We start from the raw sequence: 17,673 nt of genomic DNA, 5'->3' as shown, positions 1-17,673 counted from the left end.
AATATCTCATGTGGTTAAGAGCCCAATTCATGCCTTGGAGGTATCTTGGCAGTCTCCACTTGGGACTACCTCCTCCCTGATGCTCTAAAAGGCAAATGGTTTATACTTTATGGTAGCTATCGGCAAAGAGAACCTCCCCCCAAGATGAGTGGATCCTGTCTGCACTGGTGTGGCCTCTCTCTTTCTTTAGCAGCTGTTGAAAGAGAAGTGGCTGCCTCAACTTCTCTTCAATAGTGGTTGGGTTAATCTAGTGAAGTCTTGTAAATACTAATCTACAAGCCATATTTATCAGATGTTGCAAATCTAAAGTAGAAACCCTTTCCAACCCTTGCAGGTTAAAGCTGGTGAAAAGTTCAATGAATCCTAGGTTGCCCCGGTCCTGGATGCTTGAAAGTAGGCCACTCATAATACGCTTCACCATTAAGCCTCTCCTTTGAGTGTCTATGTCAATGATCCCCAAACCACCCTTATATTTGGGCTGAATAATGACATCTGAGGCTATTTTAGCCCTTGTAGAACATCCGTTTCCATCTAACCAGGTGAAATTTGTGATGAGGCACTTTACTTGCTAATGCATGACATAGAAAGGGCCCCAACAAGAGATAATATACCACATCGCGACAAGGTAATATCAATGTACACATAACAACCAAGGTATCTCATTCAAGTATTGTGGACAACCCAAGTGAAATTCTCATTTGGGCAGCAATCAAACAATTGACTGTCACAAATCCAAAGTCCATCAGATTTTTGCTAATTGATAAGAGCTCGTGAATGTCTACACAAAGTGTCCATGGTAGTTACAAAGACCTTGAAGTTCTTGTTTGCATCTAGGTACATAACTGTGTCATTTGTAGAAGAATTAATCTAATGAAACCGTACTAATATGTACCGTGCCGTACTGTAGAGATCCTACTAAACTACGTACAGCGACAACCTTGATGTTCAGCCATTTGTCAAACGCAGTTAGCATCTCCATGATCAATTTACTATTGCTCTTGAGGCTGCTAGGCTTCTTCTTTGCAAGATTTGCAAGAACCAAATCGGGAAGATTTGCTCAAGTTTGCTAATACTTTCTTGGGAGAATATGTTGGACATAACCATTGAGCTACTCCTTTCTGCACAAAGGAGGAGATTTCGGATACACAATTGCCTACTCAAGAGGTTGTTTGCTCCTTTTTGCTTTTCATGAGCTAGGCATTATTTTGTTCTTCACCGACAATAGGAGCATTGTATTAACATGATCATGCAGAGGAGCTTGTCTTCTAGTTTGACCAGCAATAGGAGCATCCAAATGACTATCTTTCTTAGTTTTCAAGTACCATCTAGGCATCTGCCTAGCTTCCTGATTGTGTACAAGCTCCTATTGAATCTCAAATTCAGCATCTTGCTAAATATTCAAATTAGCCATGGGTTGAATTTCTGCATTGCTCAATGGAGTAGTTGGCTGAACATTATGTTCATTTGTTGAAGCTCCAGCTGTATCACCAAAAGAAATGGGCAGCAGCCCTTCAAAGACATCATTGGCAGCCTAACATGTATCAAAACCAGCAAGGGATAATTCTAATTTTTCAACAAGGGAACTCAGCCACCAACAGATCCAAGGTATCATCAGGATCTTGCTCGTGAAAAAGGGGATGACCCCAGGGTCATAAAAAGCAGATGGAGATCGAAGCACTCTGTGCGTGTCAACATGCGCATCCACAGTGTCTTGGTCTTCACATTTTGGAAGATTGCTACACTTCCTTAGTAAAGAGTTAGCAAATTCTAGCAAATGTTCCCAATCCAGATCTAGCGAGTCATCAAAGCGATTAGCTACGTTCCATTGGAATCTATGTATCAGAGCATGGAGCCTCTGCCAATCTCCCAAGTGCATGGGACCATCTTATCTTCTGCCTTGGGATTCGGCCCCAAAGCATCAACCACTTGGTCTATGAAAGCCATATTGAGCTTAGACATTTTCTCTCTCATTCTCTTTGGGTGATCATCAACGAAGAATCAAGATGCCCCCTAGCTGAACTGCTGACCTGCACAACTGCTTGACAGTGTAGGGTTCTTGAAGATTTGTTTATCGACTGCAGAGCTGTGTAGGGGTTGTGGTCACCGTAATGTGTTGCATGATTGGAGGGCTGTTCACAGCAGATCTCATCAACTGTGACATTGCAGAGTCAATGGTCTAGTTGCATCACCAGAGCTTAGCTGAAGCAAGCTTGTGCTCAGGTAAATGGGTAAGCAAAGTTGCAGGTTCTGCTCGCAGGGCAGGGGCCACAACAGCCACAGGGCTGGATGCAGCTCTCTCTCTCTCTCTCTCTCTCTCTTTCTCTCTCGCTCGCTCGAAGATAATTGAATTAAATAGAAAATATTTACATCAGACCATCAGGTCAACAAACGAAAAAACACAGATACAACTAAAAGTCTACTGCAACTCTTACACAGAAATGTCACTCAGAAAGAACAATTGGTGTAGAGCGAGCAATATCTAGCCAATGTTAGGCAAAACCAGATCAGCTGACACCATAGAGGAGATATGCCATAACACTAAACCACAAACACGGGCCACATGACCATGGAGGCTCGATACTAAATCAAAAATGAAGGCATTCCGAGTACATCAAATATGCCACAAGGCTGTCCATCTAAGGAAATCGAAAAGGTAGGAATAATCTGAGTGCAAAGAGGACATAGAAGTCATCTTTCCCATAATCTACAAATGAACTGATATCCGGTGCTGAGTTGCCATAGACCACACATGGGAAACAACTCCAAATTTGTCTAGCAACAAGGCAAGGGACAAAGAGATGAAGAACTATTTCATCACATGTAGTCCAGAATACACAACGACCAGCAGAGATCTTGCAGGCATGCAGCACATTGCCAATTGGAAGACCCCCAATAAGCAGCCTCCACATGAACACTTTACCCTAATACGGAACCTTAGACTTCCAGAGAGCTCTCTCTCTCTCTCTCTCTCTCTCTCCTTCTCTCTGGCTGCTGCTCCTCACTGTCAATCTGTCTGTGGCAGGCACAACCTGCCTTTCATAGAAACAGGGGACGGCCGTTCCGGCCTATAGGAATGGTTTAACGCGTTCCAGATCCTTGGAGGAGGTGAAACGGCCAGGGAACGTTCCCTGGGCCGTTCCCTACCGTTCCTTGTTGTTCCCTGCCGTTCCCTGTTTGGAACGGCCATTCTAGCCCTGTTGACCAAAAATTTACATTTTTCCACATTTTTTCTTTTTGCTTATATCACACTCCTTCTACTACATGTTCACCTATCTCTATTGCCTAATGTGCACACTCTAATCTCTCTCTCTCTCTCTCTCTCTCTCTCTCTCTCTCTCTCTTTTGAATATTCAAAGTGTCAAGACAACCCACGAGCCAATTAGGAGTCCATGCAAAGCTCAAATTTGATGCATTATGAACTCTTGCAAATCACAATCAAATTTCAGACTATTCTCAATTCCAAGGTAATCATCCATTTATATTGTCTAATTTCAAGGGAAACTAGAATAATTGGGGCAATTCATGAGCAATTTGGAGCTGTGGGGGTAATCGAGTCAATTTTGGGACATTTGGGTCAATTTGGAGCATTGAGGGGTATTGGGGCAATTAGAGGGACATTCTTTGGGGCAACTTGATCATGCAGGGCATATTTGGGGCACTTAAGATATGTGCCGTTCCGCCCCGTTCCCGTTCCCCCACCTTGGACGTTCCCCCCGTTCCAAGGGGTCCCGCTCCCGTTCCCGTTCCCTGTTCCAGGTAACTATGCTGCCTTTGCCTGAGGCAAACACAAGGCAGCAGGGTTGTATGACTGCAGGCGGGCACGCAGGTGGATGTGCTCCAGCTGCACACAGATCAGGCTGGCTGCACCAGGGGCCAGTGCACATGCAACAGCACCCCCCCTCTCTCCCTATATATATATATATATATATATATATATATATATATATATATATAGAGAGAGAGAGAGAGAGAGAGAGAGAGAGAGAGAGAGAGAGAGAGAGAGAGAGAGCAGATAAAGAGCAGCTAAGAACATCATACATACAATGGTTGAGTGAAATAATCAATCCAGTAAGATGTAGTGTTCAATGATATGCTAGGATCTGTTAGTTGGAAAAAAGGTGTCAGAATCTATGACATGATTTATCTTTGGCACTCTCATCTGTAAGGTCCAAGAGATTGCGCACGAGCAGCTTCATCAGTAATTGAGATGAACAAACCTGTGATCAACGCATAGCCAACATGTGATCAACTAAGTGTCTTTAAGCTGTCCAAAATCTAGATATCAAATCATTGGTCCAAGAAGTCCTGAAGTGTTGAGCATGTGATAAAACCCCCAATTATCATACCATGTAAAATTTTCCCATTTCTTCCTATTTTGCAGTATGTCATGCAGAATGAAATTGGGGTTATATGCAAGGTACAAAACACTGAAAGCTTGCCACAGATTGCAGGGAATTCCTTTAATGTGTGACGTATTTATAATTTACGCTTTGCTTTAGCTGAGTAAGCTAGGTTTTGGGCTAGAAATTTTCTGTCATTGATTGGAATCTCTTGTTTTTACATTCAATTTTTAAAAATCTTCTTGTTCCTTGACGAGTACTCTTGATTAGTTGCTTGTATTTGTTTAATATGGTGACACGTTTATGGACAGGGTACAAACATGCTTTCAGGTTTACTGGATGTTCGGACAGCAGCTGCTAAGCAGGCTGTTATTACTGCTATAGACCTGTTAGGTGGGGTATCAATATTTTGCATTCGAAGTTCTGTTTCTTTGTGTCAATATCAGACTTTTGCTTTGCTTAAAGAGCTACTAAGGTAATTGTCCCATCAACTCCAATATCAAAGGTGTATTTCATTGCTAAGTTGCAAGTATGGATATGCAAATGATCCTATTGGTGTTATTGCAAGCCCGTGTGTGACCTAATTATTGAACAAAATGCATGCTCTGCCCGGCAGTTCACATTCTCTAGGCCACGAGTAAACAATGGTACATCATTATGGGTTGTCTTTTATGTGCTTAAGTGTTCAAAAGATCCACAATTGAACCATGGTCTGGTACTGTAGTCTGCAGCATGCCTCTACATGAGATACTTGAGCTTCATTCTGGAAATAGTGGAGGCATTGTGCTTCAAAAGAAAAGGCATAGCAATAAAGCCTTTTTATTTCAATAGGGGAGTTAATTTTAAGGAGCATTAGAAGGACATGACTTTACCACGATGAACATTAGATGAGACAGACAAGGAGGTCATCTTATGACTTCTTTAATCACTTTTTGCCTTCTCTCCTCATCATCCCTTCCCCCCCCCCTCCCCCCCCCTCCCCCCTCCCCTTTCTCTCTTTCTGAAAAAAAAAACTATTATTAACAACTGAGAGAAAACCCCCAAGGTAAATCTTTCTCCCTTTTTGTGTTACCTTGTTTAATTGTGTGTGAGGGAGGGTTCCTATCTCTGGTTGTTTGTTTGTTCGCCTGGGGGAATGCGGGTGGGGTGTCATTGAAAGAGTCTCTGAGGATGAAGCTTATATCTTTGCAGTAGTCTCATCCTCAAATCGAGATGTGATTTTTATTGCAACATAATGTTGGCAGTTGATTCTTTGAGTTGGCAGTCTTGAGAATGTTTTTTTGCAAAATTACAAGAACAAGGGGTGTTTAAGCAAGTGAATAGCGACTGAGGGATTTATTCTAGATAGCAAAATTGTTGCAGAAGGTGACTGCCACAATTGATGTTAACATTAACTTACCTGGCCTGTTGACTTACAGGCCAGTCAGTAAGAAAAGCTGCAGTTCATGGAGCATCTTTCCCTCTGAAGAAACGTGATGAGCTTTTACATTATACACTTGCTCTAATGGCAGGACAAAATAACATTACTGATCCAGAAGTTTTGAGTACACAGGCATGGCATTGACAGCCCTGTCTTAGTGTGTGTCTTTGATTTTCTGAATAGAGCTAGTGAATCCACATATGCAACTGATGGAGTTGAAATGATCAATGATAAATAACAGATCTTGGCATTGAATGCCTGCACAACTCTGGTCTTAGTGGAACCCAGGTTAACCATTGCAACACGGGACCTGGTTTTAAAGGTATAGTTTAAAGCCTTTGATGGATAGTTCAGAGCTTTCCTGGCTTCTAATTGCTATTTCTGTTGTAGCAGCCACTGCCTTGCTATTTATTTGCTGATTACCTCTAGCAGGAAACTTTGGAATTCTTTTCTTTGCCCATGGAGCCAAAGACGATGATCGACTCACTCATGTTGAAGCTGAAAGCATTGTTAAAATCCATTCTGCTGACAAGGTCAGGTCATTAACAATCACTTCTCCAATAGGTCTTGAAGCAATAATAACTGCTATGTTCTCATTTTAAGTTTTATCTTCTCCTTGTTACAGTGGAGATGATGGCAAGAGCAAGGCAGATCAACTACAGCACTTGCTAAAAAGCCTTGATCAATATGTTTCATCTCCAGTTGGATACCACAGATCCAGGGCATGTTCTACTGTACTAGATCTACTTTCTGAATTCCGGACCCTTTGTGCTGCGGGTACTTGTGCCTTGGGATGCATTGGGCCTTGTATGCATTTACGAGGTTCCTCAAACCGTGTGCAGAGGAACAGTGGTGGTAAGCTGAGCTACTCTGTTGAGAGTTCTTTTATGTTTTACCCTAGAAAAATCTCTCATATTGAGGGGAATGCATGAAGGGATACAACTTCCTGAAGTGGAAGTTGTTGCTCGTATACTACCTGCTCCTTTTGGCTTCCTAAGCAGTTGATGGCGTTAAGCCATATGAAGTTGATGCTCCTGTGCTACCTGCTCTTTATCCTCTCTGGGTCTCCTTTAGGCTTTCCTAAGCGATTGACATTGCCACTATATCTTCAGATTCTCACTCTATCTTGTTGGTCATTCTGTCTCTTAACCCTGTTAGTCTGTCTAGGAAAATGCTAATACCTGGAACCACTGGAAAATACGAATCTGCCTGCTATTTGGCAGTGTGTTGCCATAAAAGCATGGGCCAAGGGATCCTGTATGTGAGGGGGTGCAAAAGAAAGCTTTTCACTTCTCTGATTTAGTTGAGGGGAACCATTATTCTAAATACGCACTGTAGCACAATATAGAATTTGGAGATATCCACCATCATGGCAATGGCTTTCTAAGAGAGTTCCGTTAATGTTGATACGGAGATATGCACCTTTGTATTAATATGCATTATTGCCTTTTAAGAGGTTCTGTTAGTGTTGATACAGTTCATTGCCTAGTCAGAGAGCTCTCTCTCCCATTTTCTTTTGCTTTGGTTGGTTTTTTTCTGGTCTTTTGTTTTTTTTGTGTGTGTTGGTGGGGGAGGATTTTGATTGTATGTGTGTTTTTCACTCTCATCTACCAGAAAATCTATTGTCATAATACCCTTTCATGAGGGGTAAGTATTTTCAACAAGTACATGCTAAATAATGTTTGGTTATTATTTAATTTTTTCTGGAAAATAATGGCAAAGACTTGATCGCCCTTACTCCAAAGGCACCTAACTGTGGGCTGTATTAACTCAATAACTATGGGAAATGTGTTCAAGACATGGCATGTGCAGTTGTAGACATGTGCTCTGTATTTCTAATTCTCAAAATGAGATGGTCCTAGACACAACCACCAATGATCCAAACAACACAACCATAGTTGCACTAGTACCACATACGAAAGGGTCCATGCTATACTGTACTTTAGGTATTGTACCTTACATATTAGTACCATAAGGTACCAACTTAAAGGATACTTCTTTTCTTGTCCAAATTGTGCTTTGGGATGAGCTAAATGCTCTTACACTAATATTATTCTCCCATGGGATTAGATTATTTGTGATTCAAACAAATTTCTATCTTATTTGTCTAAAAGAAATAGGTTTTAAGTTGCTTATAGGATAGATTAATGTATTTTTATTGTACCGTACCTTAGAAAATCGTAAGGTGCCATTTAGTACCATATTTAATTGTTCCATACCATATTGTACTTTTGGTACCTGCCAACCATGAACACAATAGGACCCACCCAGAGCAGCTTTGAGCATTTACAATCTTGAAGCAAACTTAAGCTTCAACACATTATCATCTAGCTAGGATGTTATGTTAAAGGTGAGGAGGATGGAAACCCCCATTCATTAATCAAGCTTCTCAAAAAATTGGCTTTCACATGGGCCCCTATTGATGACCAATGCCTCACACATAGCAAGTGTTGTACAATTGCAAATTACACTCAACTCTTGTAGGAGGATAGACATGTGCCTTGGAAGCTGCACCAAACTCTTCTTCGGGGCATGCCAAAGCGGGTGAACTGTGGTTGAAACCAACAAAGCCTATTCCATTTGTTGGTCTATGACTTAAGGCCCCTTAGCTATCTTTCCAACATTGGAAATGTTTTTCTTTGTAAAGATTTGTGCTTCACAGTAATTAGTCTCTTATGAATAAATACTAAATAAGATAGTGATGGGCTGTTTACTCAGGCCTTGTATTAGACTTCATTGCTTATGTATCTTGAATCTTGTACAGAGCTTATCTTGTATTTTGCACTTTTCCGTCAGGGGAGGTTTTCCCGAGGGGTTTATTTTTAGAGAATTTTGCACTGGGAAGAAAAAAGAGTGAAGAGAGGGATGACGTGATGTCAGACATGAATGTTGGGTGTGCCCTCTCAGAAGAAGTCGAGCTGACCAATCATATGCTGTTTGTTTCAAGGTTTAGAATCAACAGCTGTCCTATTGTTACCTTCCAGAGAGTCCTTGAATATTGGAGAGAGGCTGATGGCATACATACCACGTTGTGCTGATCTAATTCCATGGATTCGAAAATGCTCAGCACAGGTTCTCTCTCTCTTGATTACATAGTGCTTAAGCTTTCTGAATGTGTGTATATATGGAGGGCTAAAGTTTCTGCTACCACAGATCATTGATTTGCTTTTCAGCATCAGCCTTCTACTTCCAATAACAGTGGGTTCAGCAACTAGTGGAGATAGGCAAGCTGCTTATGCCGCACTGTCAGCAATAGAAGAGCTGATAGCAGTTACCAAATGGGTATTTTTTCAGTGTGCACATTGTTGTTATGCCCTCTATACATTTGTATTACCAATCATTATGTAACTGAAATGACAGGATTCTGACAACGAAGACAATGACACATTTTGCTGTCTTGTGGAGTATGCTGGTGAACTTTTAACTTCACAGGAGGTAAGACATGAGTTACATGTTTTTATCTGTAGGTTATAATTTTGTCTTCAGAGAATTTTCTTTATATTGTAAACTTCTGCTTGCCACTTTGCAGCTGGTTGTTGCTTTACGTGGTTGTACACCAGCCATCTGTGACAAAACTCAACAATCCGCAAAAGGCGCCATTCAAGCCATTATCCAACTCATTAAAAAGAGGGGCAGAGATTTGCTTCCTGGAGATGTTCAAAGGTATAAAAGAAGGTGTTCTGTTTTGTCTGATTCTTTATAGATGACATTCATTTACTGGCTTGACATTTATTGTTGTCCATTTTGCATTCCTTGAAGTTGCTTTTACTAAACACAAACTTAGAAATGAAGCCCTGTATATGACTAGGATGATATGCCAAAGATATGAGGGAAAGTCTGATACAAGGGCCGAGAATCTGGCTGTCTGCAATGTCAAATCATACGTGACTCTAAGTGGAAGAAGATGCTGAATGCCAAGTATGAAGTAGGCAGTGTTTTTTATTAATCTCTGCCGAGTGCTTGAATAATCTGTGTCCAGATCCTAGAGTCTCTAGAGTATGTATGCCTTGCAATTCAATCGCATGATTATATTTCACAATCCAAATAACCAGGCAATAATGTTAGCAATCAGCTCCCATCTGTAACAGTGCTCCTTAGTCCACTCTGTTTGCGTAAAGTCTGACATGGGAATCATTCTATAGAGGTGACCAGAAACGAGAAAGGAATTACTGCCCTGAAAATTTTCATATCAACAAATGAGGCCTGAGTATGCCAACCAAGCGAATGTCCCCCAGGCCTACTGTACTCTCAATTATTGTATTTTGATGGCTCTTCTTCACATATCCTAGGCCGTAGGATGGTCCTAGAAGCATTTTTTGATATCAGAACTCATGGCCTCACCTACAAAGAGGAAAAGGAAAGAGGAAGAGGGGAACCTTGTCTCCCTGGTTTCAAAATGCATAATATCCCCCCTGTGGACCAACTACCTAGATCATGGTTGTGTGCTAAAGATTTTAAATCTACAAGTTCTCTAACCCACCTCTCTGGGAATCCCATGCTGAACATGAACTTTGATTCTACTCTATCTTAGGCCTTCAACATTTTGAAGTAGCACGAGGTGCTGAGTCTTGGAGCAAGCAAGAGACAGACTCCTAGAAAATGGAGATCTTGTCATGGATGTTGTGCTCCCAAATAACTCTTGTTTGGGTGGGATGATTGTTGTTGTGTATCAAAGAAGACAATATAGAATTACATCACCAGTGCAAGGATCTTTCACTAGGTGATCTTGATCTATCTGCACTGCCCTTGGGAATGAGGTGCAAGTCATCTTTTGATTTCATGATCTCGTGGAAAGTTGTCGAAACGCTCATATTGAGAAGATCCCAATATCTTAGAATGAAGGTGCTGCCCAATCCATCCTCCTTTGTGAAATAGGGTGATGCATTGTGCCTACTAACACCTTGTCTCAGTTGTATAGAACACAAGCATCAAAGATGGAGTTTAAAAAAAGCATCCGGTATTGTGATACACAACAATGCAAGAAAAGATAAAGGTAATGAAGCCAGCCAAATCCTTGCAAGGAACCAAGATATGGATGGTAGATGAGCTCAAATGCACCCACCTCAAGAACTTGAAACTAGAATTCATCATAGTATACGAAGCTTGGAGATGGGGAAAATGGGCGGTGAGGAAGAGCCGTCATTGCAGAGTTCCCGACATCCAAATCAAAAAGGAAGTGACCATCTCAAATGCCTAGTTAGAATGAAGGTCTTGCCCAATCCATCATCCTTTGTGAAATAGGGCAATGTGGTGTGCCTGCCTATTAACACCCTGTCTCCATTGTATAGAAGACAAGCATCAGATAGGAAGTCAAAGAAAAGCATCCTGTATTGTGATACACAACAATGCAAGAAAAGCTAGAGGTAATGAAGCAAGCCAAATCCTTGCAAGGAACTAAGATTTGGATGGAGGATGAGCTCACATCCACCCACCTCAAGACGAGGAAACAAGAATTCACCGTAGTATACAAAGCTTGGAGACAAGGAAAATGGGCGATGAGGAAGAGCCATCATTGTGGAGTTCTTGACATCCAAAGCAAAAAGGAAGTGACCATTTGAAATGCCTAGATGGATCTTTTGATATACTGTACTCCTATCTTGTAAGGATTGGTTGATCTTCTAGTTTAGTTTTACTTTTTCTTCTTTAGTTTTCTAGTTGACTATGCCTTTTGGCACCCAGAGTGGAATGTACAAATGATGATTGTTGTACATGACTTGTGCTTTAAGTTAGTATGGGACTCTATTAACAATATCTGTATCTTTCCTTTAGCATCATGCATCCTCTGCTCCATCCATCTTTACCCTGGACATCTCTCCTTCTCCCCTTGAAGTGCTGCCAATGATGCTCTCTCTCTCTCTCTCTCTCTCACATGCATGCACATACATAGTCTATGGAAGCTCTTTAGTCTCACACATCGATGATTAGCATTGACTTCCTCCAAACAATTAGTAGATAGTGGAGAGGCACTTTGTTGACATATAGAGATGTAGTCATAGTTTGGGGATCTCGAGATACATGGGACAAATGGATGCGCTTCCACAGCTATAGTATGGTTTGGATTGCAACTCACTCATAGCTCAATCTCACTCGTATAGAGAAGAATTGAGTTTTTAGGTCAAATATGATTTATACAAGTTGTATATGGTTGTACCCTCCAAAGCCCCTTGGCAAGAAGATGTCACAATATCAACACGAGTTCTTGTACACATCACCAAAGAGATTTATTGCCAAGGTGACATACATGGATGTAAACCTCTTCCATTGAGTAGGTAGTGGTATTGGGCAACTGCAGGCATCATCCCACTAGCTCAAGATTGACATAGAATCTAATACGCATATTTGATGATGCATGTATTTGGCACTTGTGCCACCATGAGATTGAGTTTGAGAAGCACTTTATTTACAAATGTATCATATATTATGAGATCAAAGAGATGTTTAATTGCCTTCTTTGGATATTTTAGGCCTCTTCACAACATGACCAGGTATAAGGATCAATGGCACATGGGATTTCTTCCCATTGAAGCTCTAAACACATAGAGAGGAGGGTTTTTGAGAAGTAGAAGGGTAGAGCCAAAGCCAAAGCCATGGTTCTTACAGATTTCTCGAATTCTAGCTCCAAGGCTAACTTGCTATAAGATACACCTCAATATTGTCTGTTCTCAACACTATAAGTTCCACCTCAATGTTGATAAAAGATGCACCTCAATGTTACTCTTCTCAACACTATAAGAATTTTGATATCTAAAATGGGAGGATGTCCTTTTGGCCCACGAGCCACAATATTAATTGAATCTATAGAACCATTAATCTATCAACAAATTCAATGCAATGACTCGATTCATGTTGAGAGATAGACATATGAACCCTATGTATGCAAGCGTGGATAAGGGTAGTTGGGTGTGAATGAAGTGGAGGGCAAGGGGAAACCTTATTCCTAACCAGAGGCTATATAAACAACCTGAAGGTCACTCTCAAGGTAGAGGAGAGTGTACTAGTTGTACTTGTGAAGGACTCACTAAGCAAGATCTTCTTCTTGTACTTGAGCTCTCTCTCTCTCCCTCTTGTGCACACTCTCATGCTGTCACTCTGATATTTCAACATGGTATCAAAGCTATCTCTAATCCAACAAGCTTTCTCCAACATAAAGCTTTTCAAGCTTGTCCCATTTCAAGCCTTAGTTCAAGCTCCAATTCATGATGAAGATGCCATTGTAATTCTCTTTAAGGCGGTAAAGAAGGTATTTCCAACCCTTGTAACTACTCTTACCAATATCCCTAATCCAACTTTGGAAAGCACCATCCAGTCTTGTTTAGATAAGGAGAAAAGAAGTCAAGGATCTACTTCAATAGCCCATGAGCAACTCTTAGTTCATACTGTCTCCACCAAATACTCCTTTTGCAATAAGAAGGGACATCTTGTCAATAATTGTTGTAAAAAATATCCCAACAAAATGAATTGCAACAAATATAAGTAAATAGGGCATATTACCAGTAAATGTCCTACCACCCCTGAAGTACCAAAAGAATTGGAGTCCAACTTTGTCTCCAAAATGTCTGATGATCAACTTTTCTTTTCTTTTCTTTTTTATAACTCTAAATCCTCTACTTATAAGCACTCTTGTAGCCTGATTTATAAAGGCACCCCATTTTGTTTGAGGGGGGGCATTAACATGACTTCAACATTGTACCACCTCTACCACTATTCCTGACATCTTTACCACCAACAAAACTAAGCCATCATGGCACGCCATCCAAGACAAGTGCCTCCTCACAGCTTACCCCTTGTCTTGGTTACTCCATGACAAACATCCTTTCCTAGAAGAGAACATTTCTAGTAATTCCTATTGATCAGGTTGGATTTGTATGGGTCAACTAGAGGGTCATTGAGAGATCATTTTGTATGTAGTAGTAGCACACACTTGTTGTCCTTATAATTCTGGTAACTATATTTATCTGATGTGATTTTCATTCTTGTTCTCAAGTTGAGTTGTTCCTTCTCCATTTGAGGTCACACCCACCTATTAACTGGTTGGGGTGTCACCCATGTGCAGAAACTGTAGGGTTTGTGAGGCAGAACATAGTGTGTGTACAGGGAACACAAAGACAATAAACTTATAAAATGAAAGAACTAATGAATCATGTACAGTGATGATACAATGAAGAGCCTCAGGATTCTACGTCTCATTGACTGTTATTAAGGTGAGCAAAGGCGACCTGATGACACTGATCAACGCTCAAAGATGACTGTTTTCTTGATTGACCATATGGCTGCAGTTGTGAAGGGCACTACGAAGGGTAAATGAAGTCTTTAGGGCAGAGAAGAAGATGATTAAGATATCTTGTAGGCATGGTGTTTGCCCAATATCTTCAGAAAATCACGGTCCTTTTCTCCAAAGGACTCAAACAAACTCCAACATTGTCTCACTGCCACATACCAAGCAGGCCTCAGATAGCTAGACCTTCAGTGTCCATAATGAGAGGCAATATCAGAAGGAGGTTATCAAAAACACTTCTGGGGTTTCTTTTTTCGTTTTTGACAACCTTCCGGGGTGGAGGTGGGTTTTTGTCTTTAAAAATATCCGAACAAGGTTATCAAAACAATTCCAATCTAGGTTGCATCCATGAGCTACTTAATCATGTAGGCAATCAACCATATGGCACCATTGAATTACACCATCTGAGGGTACCTACCATTCAGCATATACAGGTATAATCAGCCGAGTGCTATACTTGCACATATAAGTTCTGTAAGTCATCTTGCAACTTACAAGCCTGGTGAATGGTAACCAGACCCTGCGGAGATTGTAAAAAGCAGTTTTGTGCAGGCACATGATTAAATTGGTGATTTTCGTGGAATAGATTTTCTATGCAGAAAACCTAGGTGCATTGTTATATCTATAAATTTTCAATTTGTTTTGAAGTCCTGTGATTTCAGCATTGGAAACACATGCATGATTTTTGGCATTGACTGGTTCTTGATTTTGCTTTCTGTTCCCTCATGGCAGAATAGCACAGTCATTGCTTGCTGCTGCTAGTCTAGTTGGAGAGAGAGGCATGCGTCTGGAAGCACTTGGCACGGTATCTTCTTATTTCTGTGTCCATAACACTGTTGAATATTTTAATTCTTCTGTTTTGAACCTTGAATCCCTTCAGTTTCCATAAACATAAATTTCTGTCATGTCTAAACGTCTGCTATCACCATTGCCATTGTGACTGCCACACATTTAGGTTTGCTGTCTTGCTGAGCACACAGAAGAGAAGCTCGTGTTTGATGAGCTCTTAGTAGTTGCTGAAAAGGATATTACAACAAAAGATGTGACTAGGCTACGAGGTGGATGGCCTGTTCAAGAGGCTTTTGCAGTAAGTTTTGCACATTATTTTCAGAGTAGGGGGGATTGCTGATATGCGATATGCTTTTCTGTTGGATAGTGATGTTCTTTCATATGATTATTATTTTTTGATTGAGAAAGCGTTTTGGACAGGTTTTGGCTCAGAACGAACTCCTCTCTGTTTCATTTTTAGACCACATTGTGTCTACACTCAATCAGGTGCCAGCGTACAAAGATGAAAGTGAAAAAAGTGATCGTGTTGATCACTTAATGCAGCCTTGGTTACCTAATCAGCTGCCACAAGCAGCACTTGTTGCTCTTGCTGGTTTCTTCAGGTTCTCATTGTTCTGTTTTGCAGGCTAAGGTTTAGAACAGAAAAAGAATGAATTAATCAGATGTTCTGTTTTGAACAGGAAAGGTTCATGTAGTAGAAAAGCTGTTGAACACAGATATGCATCAGTCCTTTGTGCTTTCCTTTTACAGCTTGGCAGCTGTCATGGCATTTCCGTTACAGATGTCCAGTTCCTAAGGTTATCTTGTTTCTTTGGAGAACTTATTTGAGTTCTAAAAAGTTATCAGATGAAGCTCTTAGCTTACTTAACTATTGCAGAAGTACAATCAAGGCATTCCAAGAATTTTGTGACTGTCTGGGTGATAAGGAGATGAAAAAGGTGAGGAACTATCAGAAAAGATGTGTCAGTTTTCCAAGAATATGTTAGCCAATGTGTCAATGTTTGCAATCTGGAAATTCTTTGGTAGTTTTTGAAGCTGTTACAATATAGGGAATGCTTGCTTTAGTAAGAAAATGAAACAAGACCATTTGTCTTCATTACTTTACTGGGAGAAGAAAAACAAGAATATTGTCTTTATTCCTCAGGTTTTAGCTCAAGATGGAGAGCAATTGCTTACTGGAGAACAGTGGACACTGGCAATAAGCCGGATTGCCAATTGTGTTTGTGAATACAGGCATAGAGAGGTAAAGCCTTCTATGGTGAAGTGACAGGGATCTTGAAGGGAGATCCAGAAACTAACATTTGCCATATTCTGGTTTAAAACATGTGCACCTTGCTTTGGCCAGCTTTGAACAGAAACTAACCTTTGCCAAATTCCAGGTTGAAAACATGTGCACCTTGCTTTGGCCAGCTTTGAAGCGAACACAGGAGTATCATAGAGCTGTTGCAGCTGCAGTTCTCTCTGAATATGTACATCATTGGTAAAATTTCTACATTTGGAATAAATGGAAAATATGCAACGCATGCTACAGTAGCAACTTTATAAGCTATATCTGATGTGTAATTTTTACAAAATGTAGTCTTGGCTTCACTGCATGAAGAGAAATCAAGAACAGGTACATTTACACTACAGAATACTATCGGAATCTATCCTCTTGAATGATACATTAGACTGATCTTAGTGGTCCCATTCTCATAATGCATGCCTTTCATAACTGGCATTATATATGTTGATCACCCACCAATCTAGATCTTCTTAGATGCCCTGACGCTGGCCCTCGACTCAGGTCCTTGCAAACATCCTAACATCCTTGACTCATTTCAGAGTGAGAAGGGGAGTTCTGTGTGCAAATTCAATACAAATTGCAGACCTCTAGGACCCCTTGTCCTTGTCCCATCACATAGTCTTGTAGCATTTTCTTTTATACATTAACAGCTTGTTCTTTAACTTTATTACCAAGATTTAGCTACCATTAGCATGCCTACTATTAGGCTCACCTTTACAGACTCAGTATCCTAGACTCAGGACTAACCTTTACATGGTGCACAAGAGTTTTTCCTCCCCTTAGGGGGTCAGGAAGCCTCTTATCATGTCAGAAAGTTCTAATGTTCATCGTGTTCACCCGTAATGGACTGTGCTTCATAATCACTGGGCCATGTTTCAGTGTGTTCTGTGAGTTTGTCATGCAGTTTGCCAGTTGGTTTGCAGGAGCATTTTGGCCTTAATATTGGAGGCCATGGGCTGTAACCTTGTGACAGATGTTCACAAACAGGATTTGCCAGGTCCTGAAGACCTCAAGAGGCATAAAAATACCTGAGAGAAGATGGTTAATGAGGAGGAAAGCAGCCCTCTTGGCAAATTTTCAGAGAATTAGACCAACTGATGTGAGGCTGTGTGGGGTTTTTTGCTTCTTCTGAAAGGGGTGAATTGCCAGGATTTTTGTGTGTCACGTCCAGTCATTTCTTTGTGAGTGGGCTTATAATGCCTTGGAAGATAATATGTAAAAGTGGATGGTGGCAACCTTAGCACTTCAAAAGTTTGGTGAACAACCAGATTATTGTTGTAAGCAATTCACTAGAGCTTCCTTTTGGACAAATCATCTACAGGGTGCCTCCTTGCAACTTGATTCTTGATCTTTTAGTGGTGGTGATAGTTAATTTTCTTAATGTCGGAGAGCCAAGGGCCTCATTAGCTAAGGCTGTTGAGAGCTAAGTCTATCCATTCACATTCGAACAAGTGCTATGTATATAAATACATGCTATCTCCAACCAACTTGTAAAATGGACATTAAAGGTGCAAACCTGGTTGCATACTGTTGTGCACTACAAACAATGTTAAGATATGCAAAT

At 40.8% G+C, this 17,673-nt stretch overlaps 1 protein-coding gene across 6 annotated transcripts in view; it reads left to right on the top strand.

The window, feature by feature from the left end:
• Nucleotides 1-17,673, top strand: part of LOC148015585 (ARM repeat superfamily protein) — a 232,961-nt gene that overhangs the window by 161,577 nt on the left and 53,711 nt on the right. For 5 of the 6 annotated variants that reach the window (XR_015688455.1, XR_015688456.1, XM_087665936.1 and 2 more), the window contains 16 exons: nt 4,652-4,733; nt 5,759-5,892; nt 6,002-6,082; nt 6,193-6,293; nt 6,386-6,615; nt 8,708-8,832; nt 8,914-9,042; nt 9,121-9,195; nt 9,290-9,423; nt 14,768-14,840; nt 14,991-15,122; nt 15,245-15,426; nt 15,505-15,621; nt 15,702-15,762; nt 15,969-16,067; nt 16,204-16,304. Coding sequence is in view for 4 of the 6 variants with exons in the window: in XM_087665936.1 (XP_087522062.1) it covers nt 4,652-4,733; nt 5,759-5,892; nt 6,002-6,082; nt 6,193-6,293; nt 6,386-6,615; nt 8,708-8,832; nt 8,914-9,042; nt 9,121-9,195; nt 9,290-9,423; nt 14,768-14,840; nt 14,991-15,122; nt 15,245-15,426; nt 15,505-15,621; nt 15,702-15,762; nt 15,969-16,067; nt 16,204-16,304 (1,856 nt within the window). In the remaining 2 variants the exon portion in view is untranslated. The remainder of the gene's footprint in view (nt 1-4,651; nt 4,734-5,758; nt 5,893-6,001; nt 6,083-6,192; nt 6,294-6,385; nt 6,616-8,707; nt 8,833-8,913; nt 9,043-9,120; nt 9,196-9,289; nt 9,424-14,767; nt 14,841-14,990; nt 15,123-15,244; nt 15,427-15,504; nt 15,622-15,701; nt 15,763-15,968; nt 16,068-16,203; nt 16,305-17,673) is intronic. The other variant, XM_087665935.1, reaches the window with a different exon arrangement.

Source organism: Lygodium microphyllum, chromosome 24 (genome assembly GCF_053477565.2).
Source record: "Lygodium microphyllum isolate KBCC chromosome 24, Lygodium_microphyllum_v1.1.10, whole genome shotgun sequence".
Taxonomy (NCBI): domain Eukaryota; kingdom Viridiplantae; phylum Streptophyta; class Polypodiopsida; order Schizaeales; family Lygodiaceae; genus Lygodium; species Lygodium microphyllum.
The sequence above is the reverse complement of the archived record's forward strand: the minus strand, read 5'-3'. Positions and strand labels throughout refer to the sequence as shown.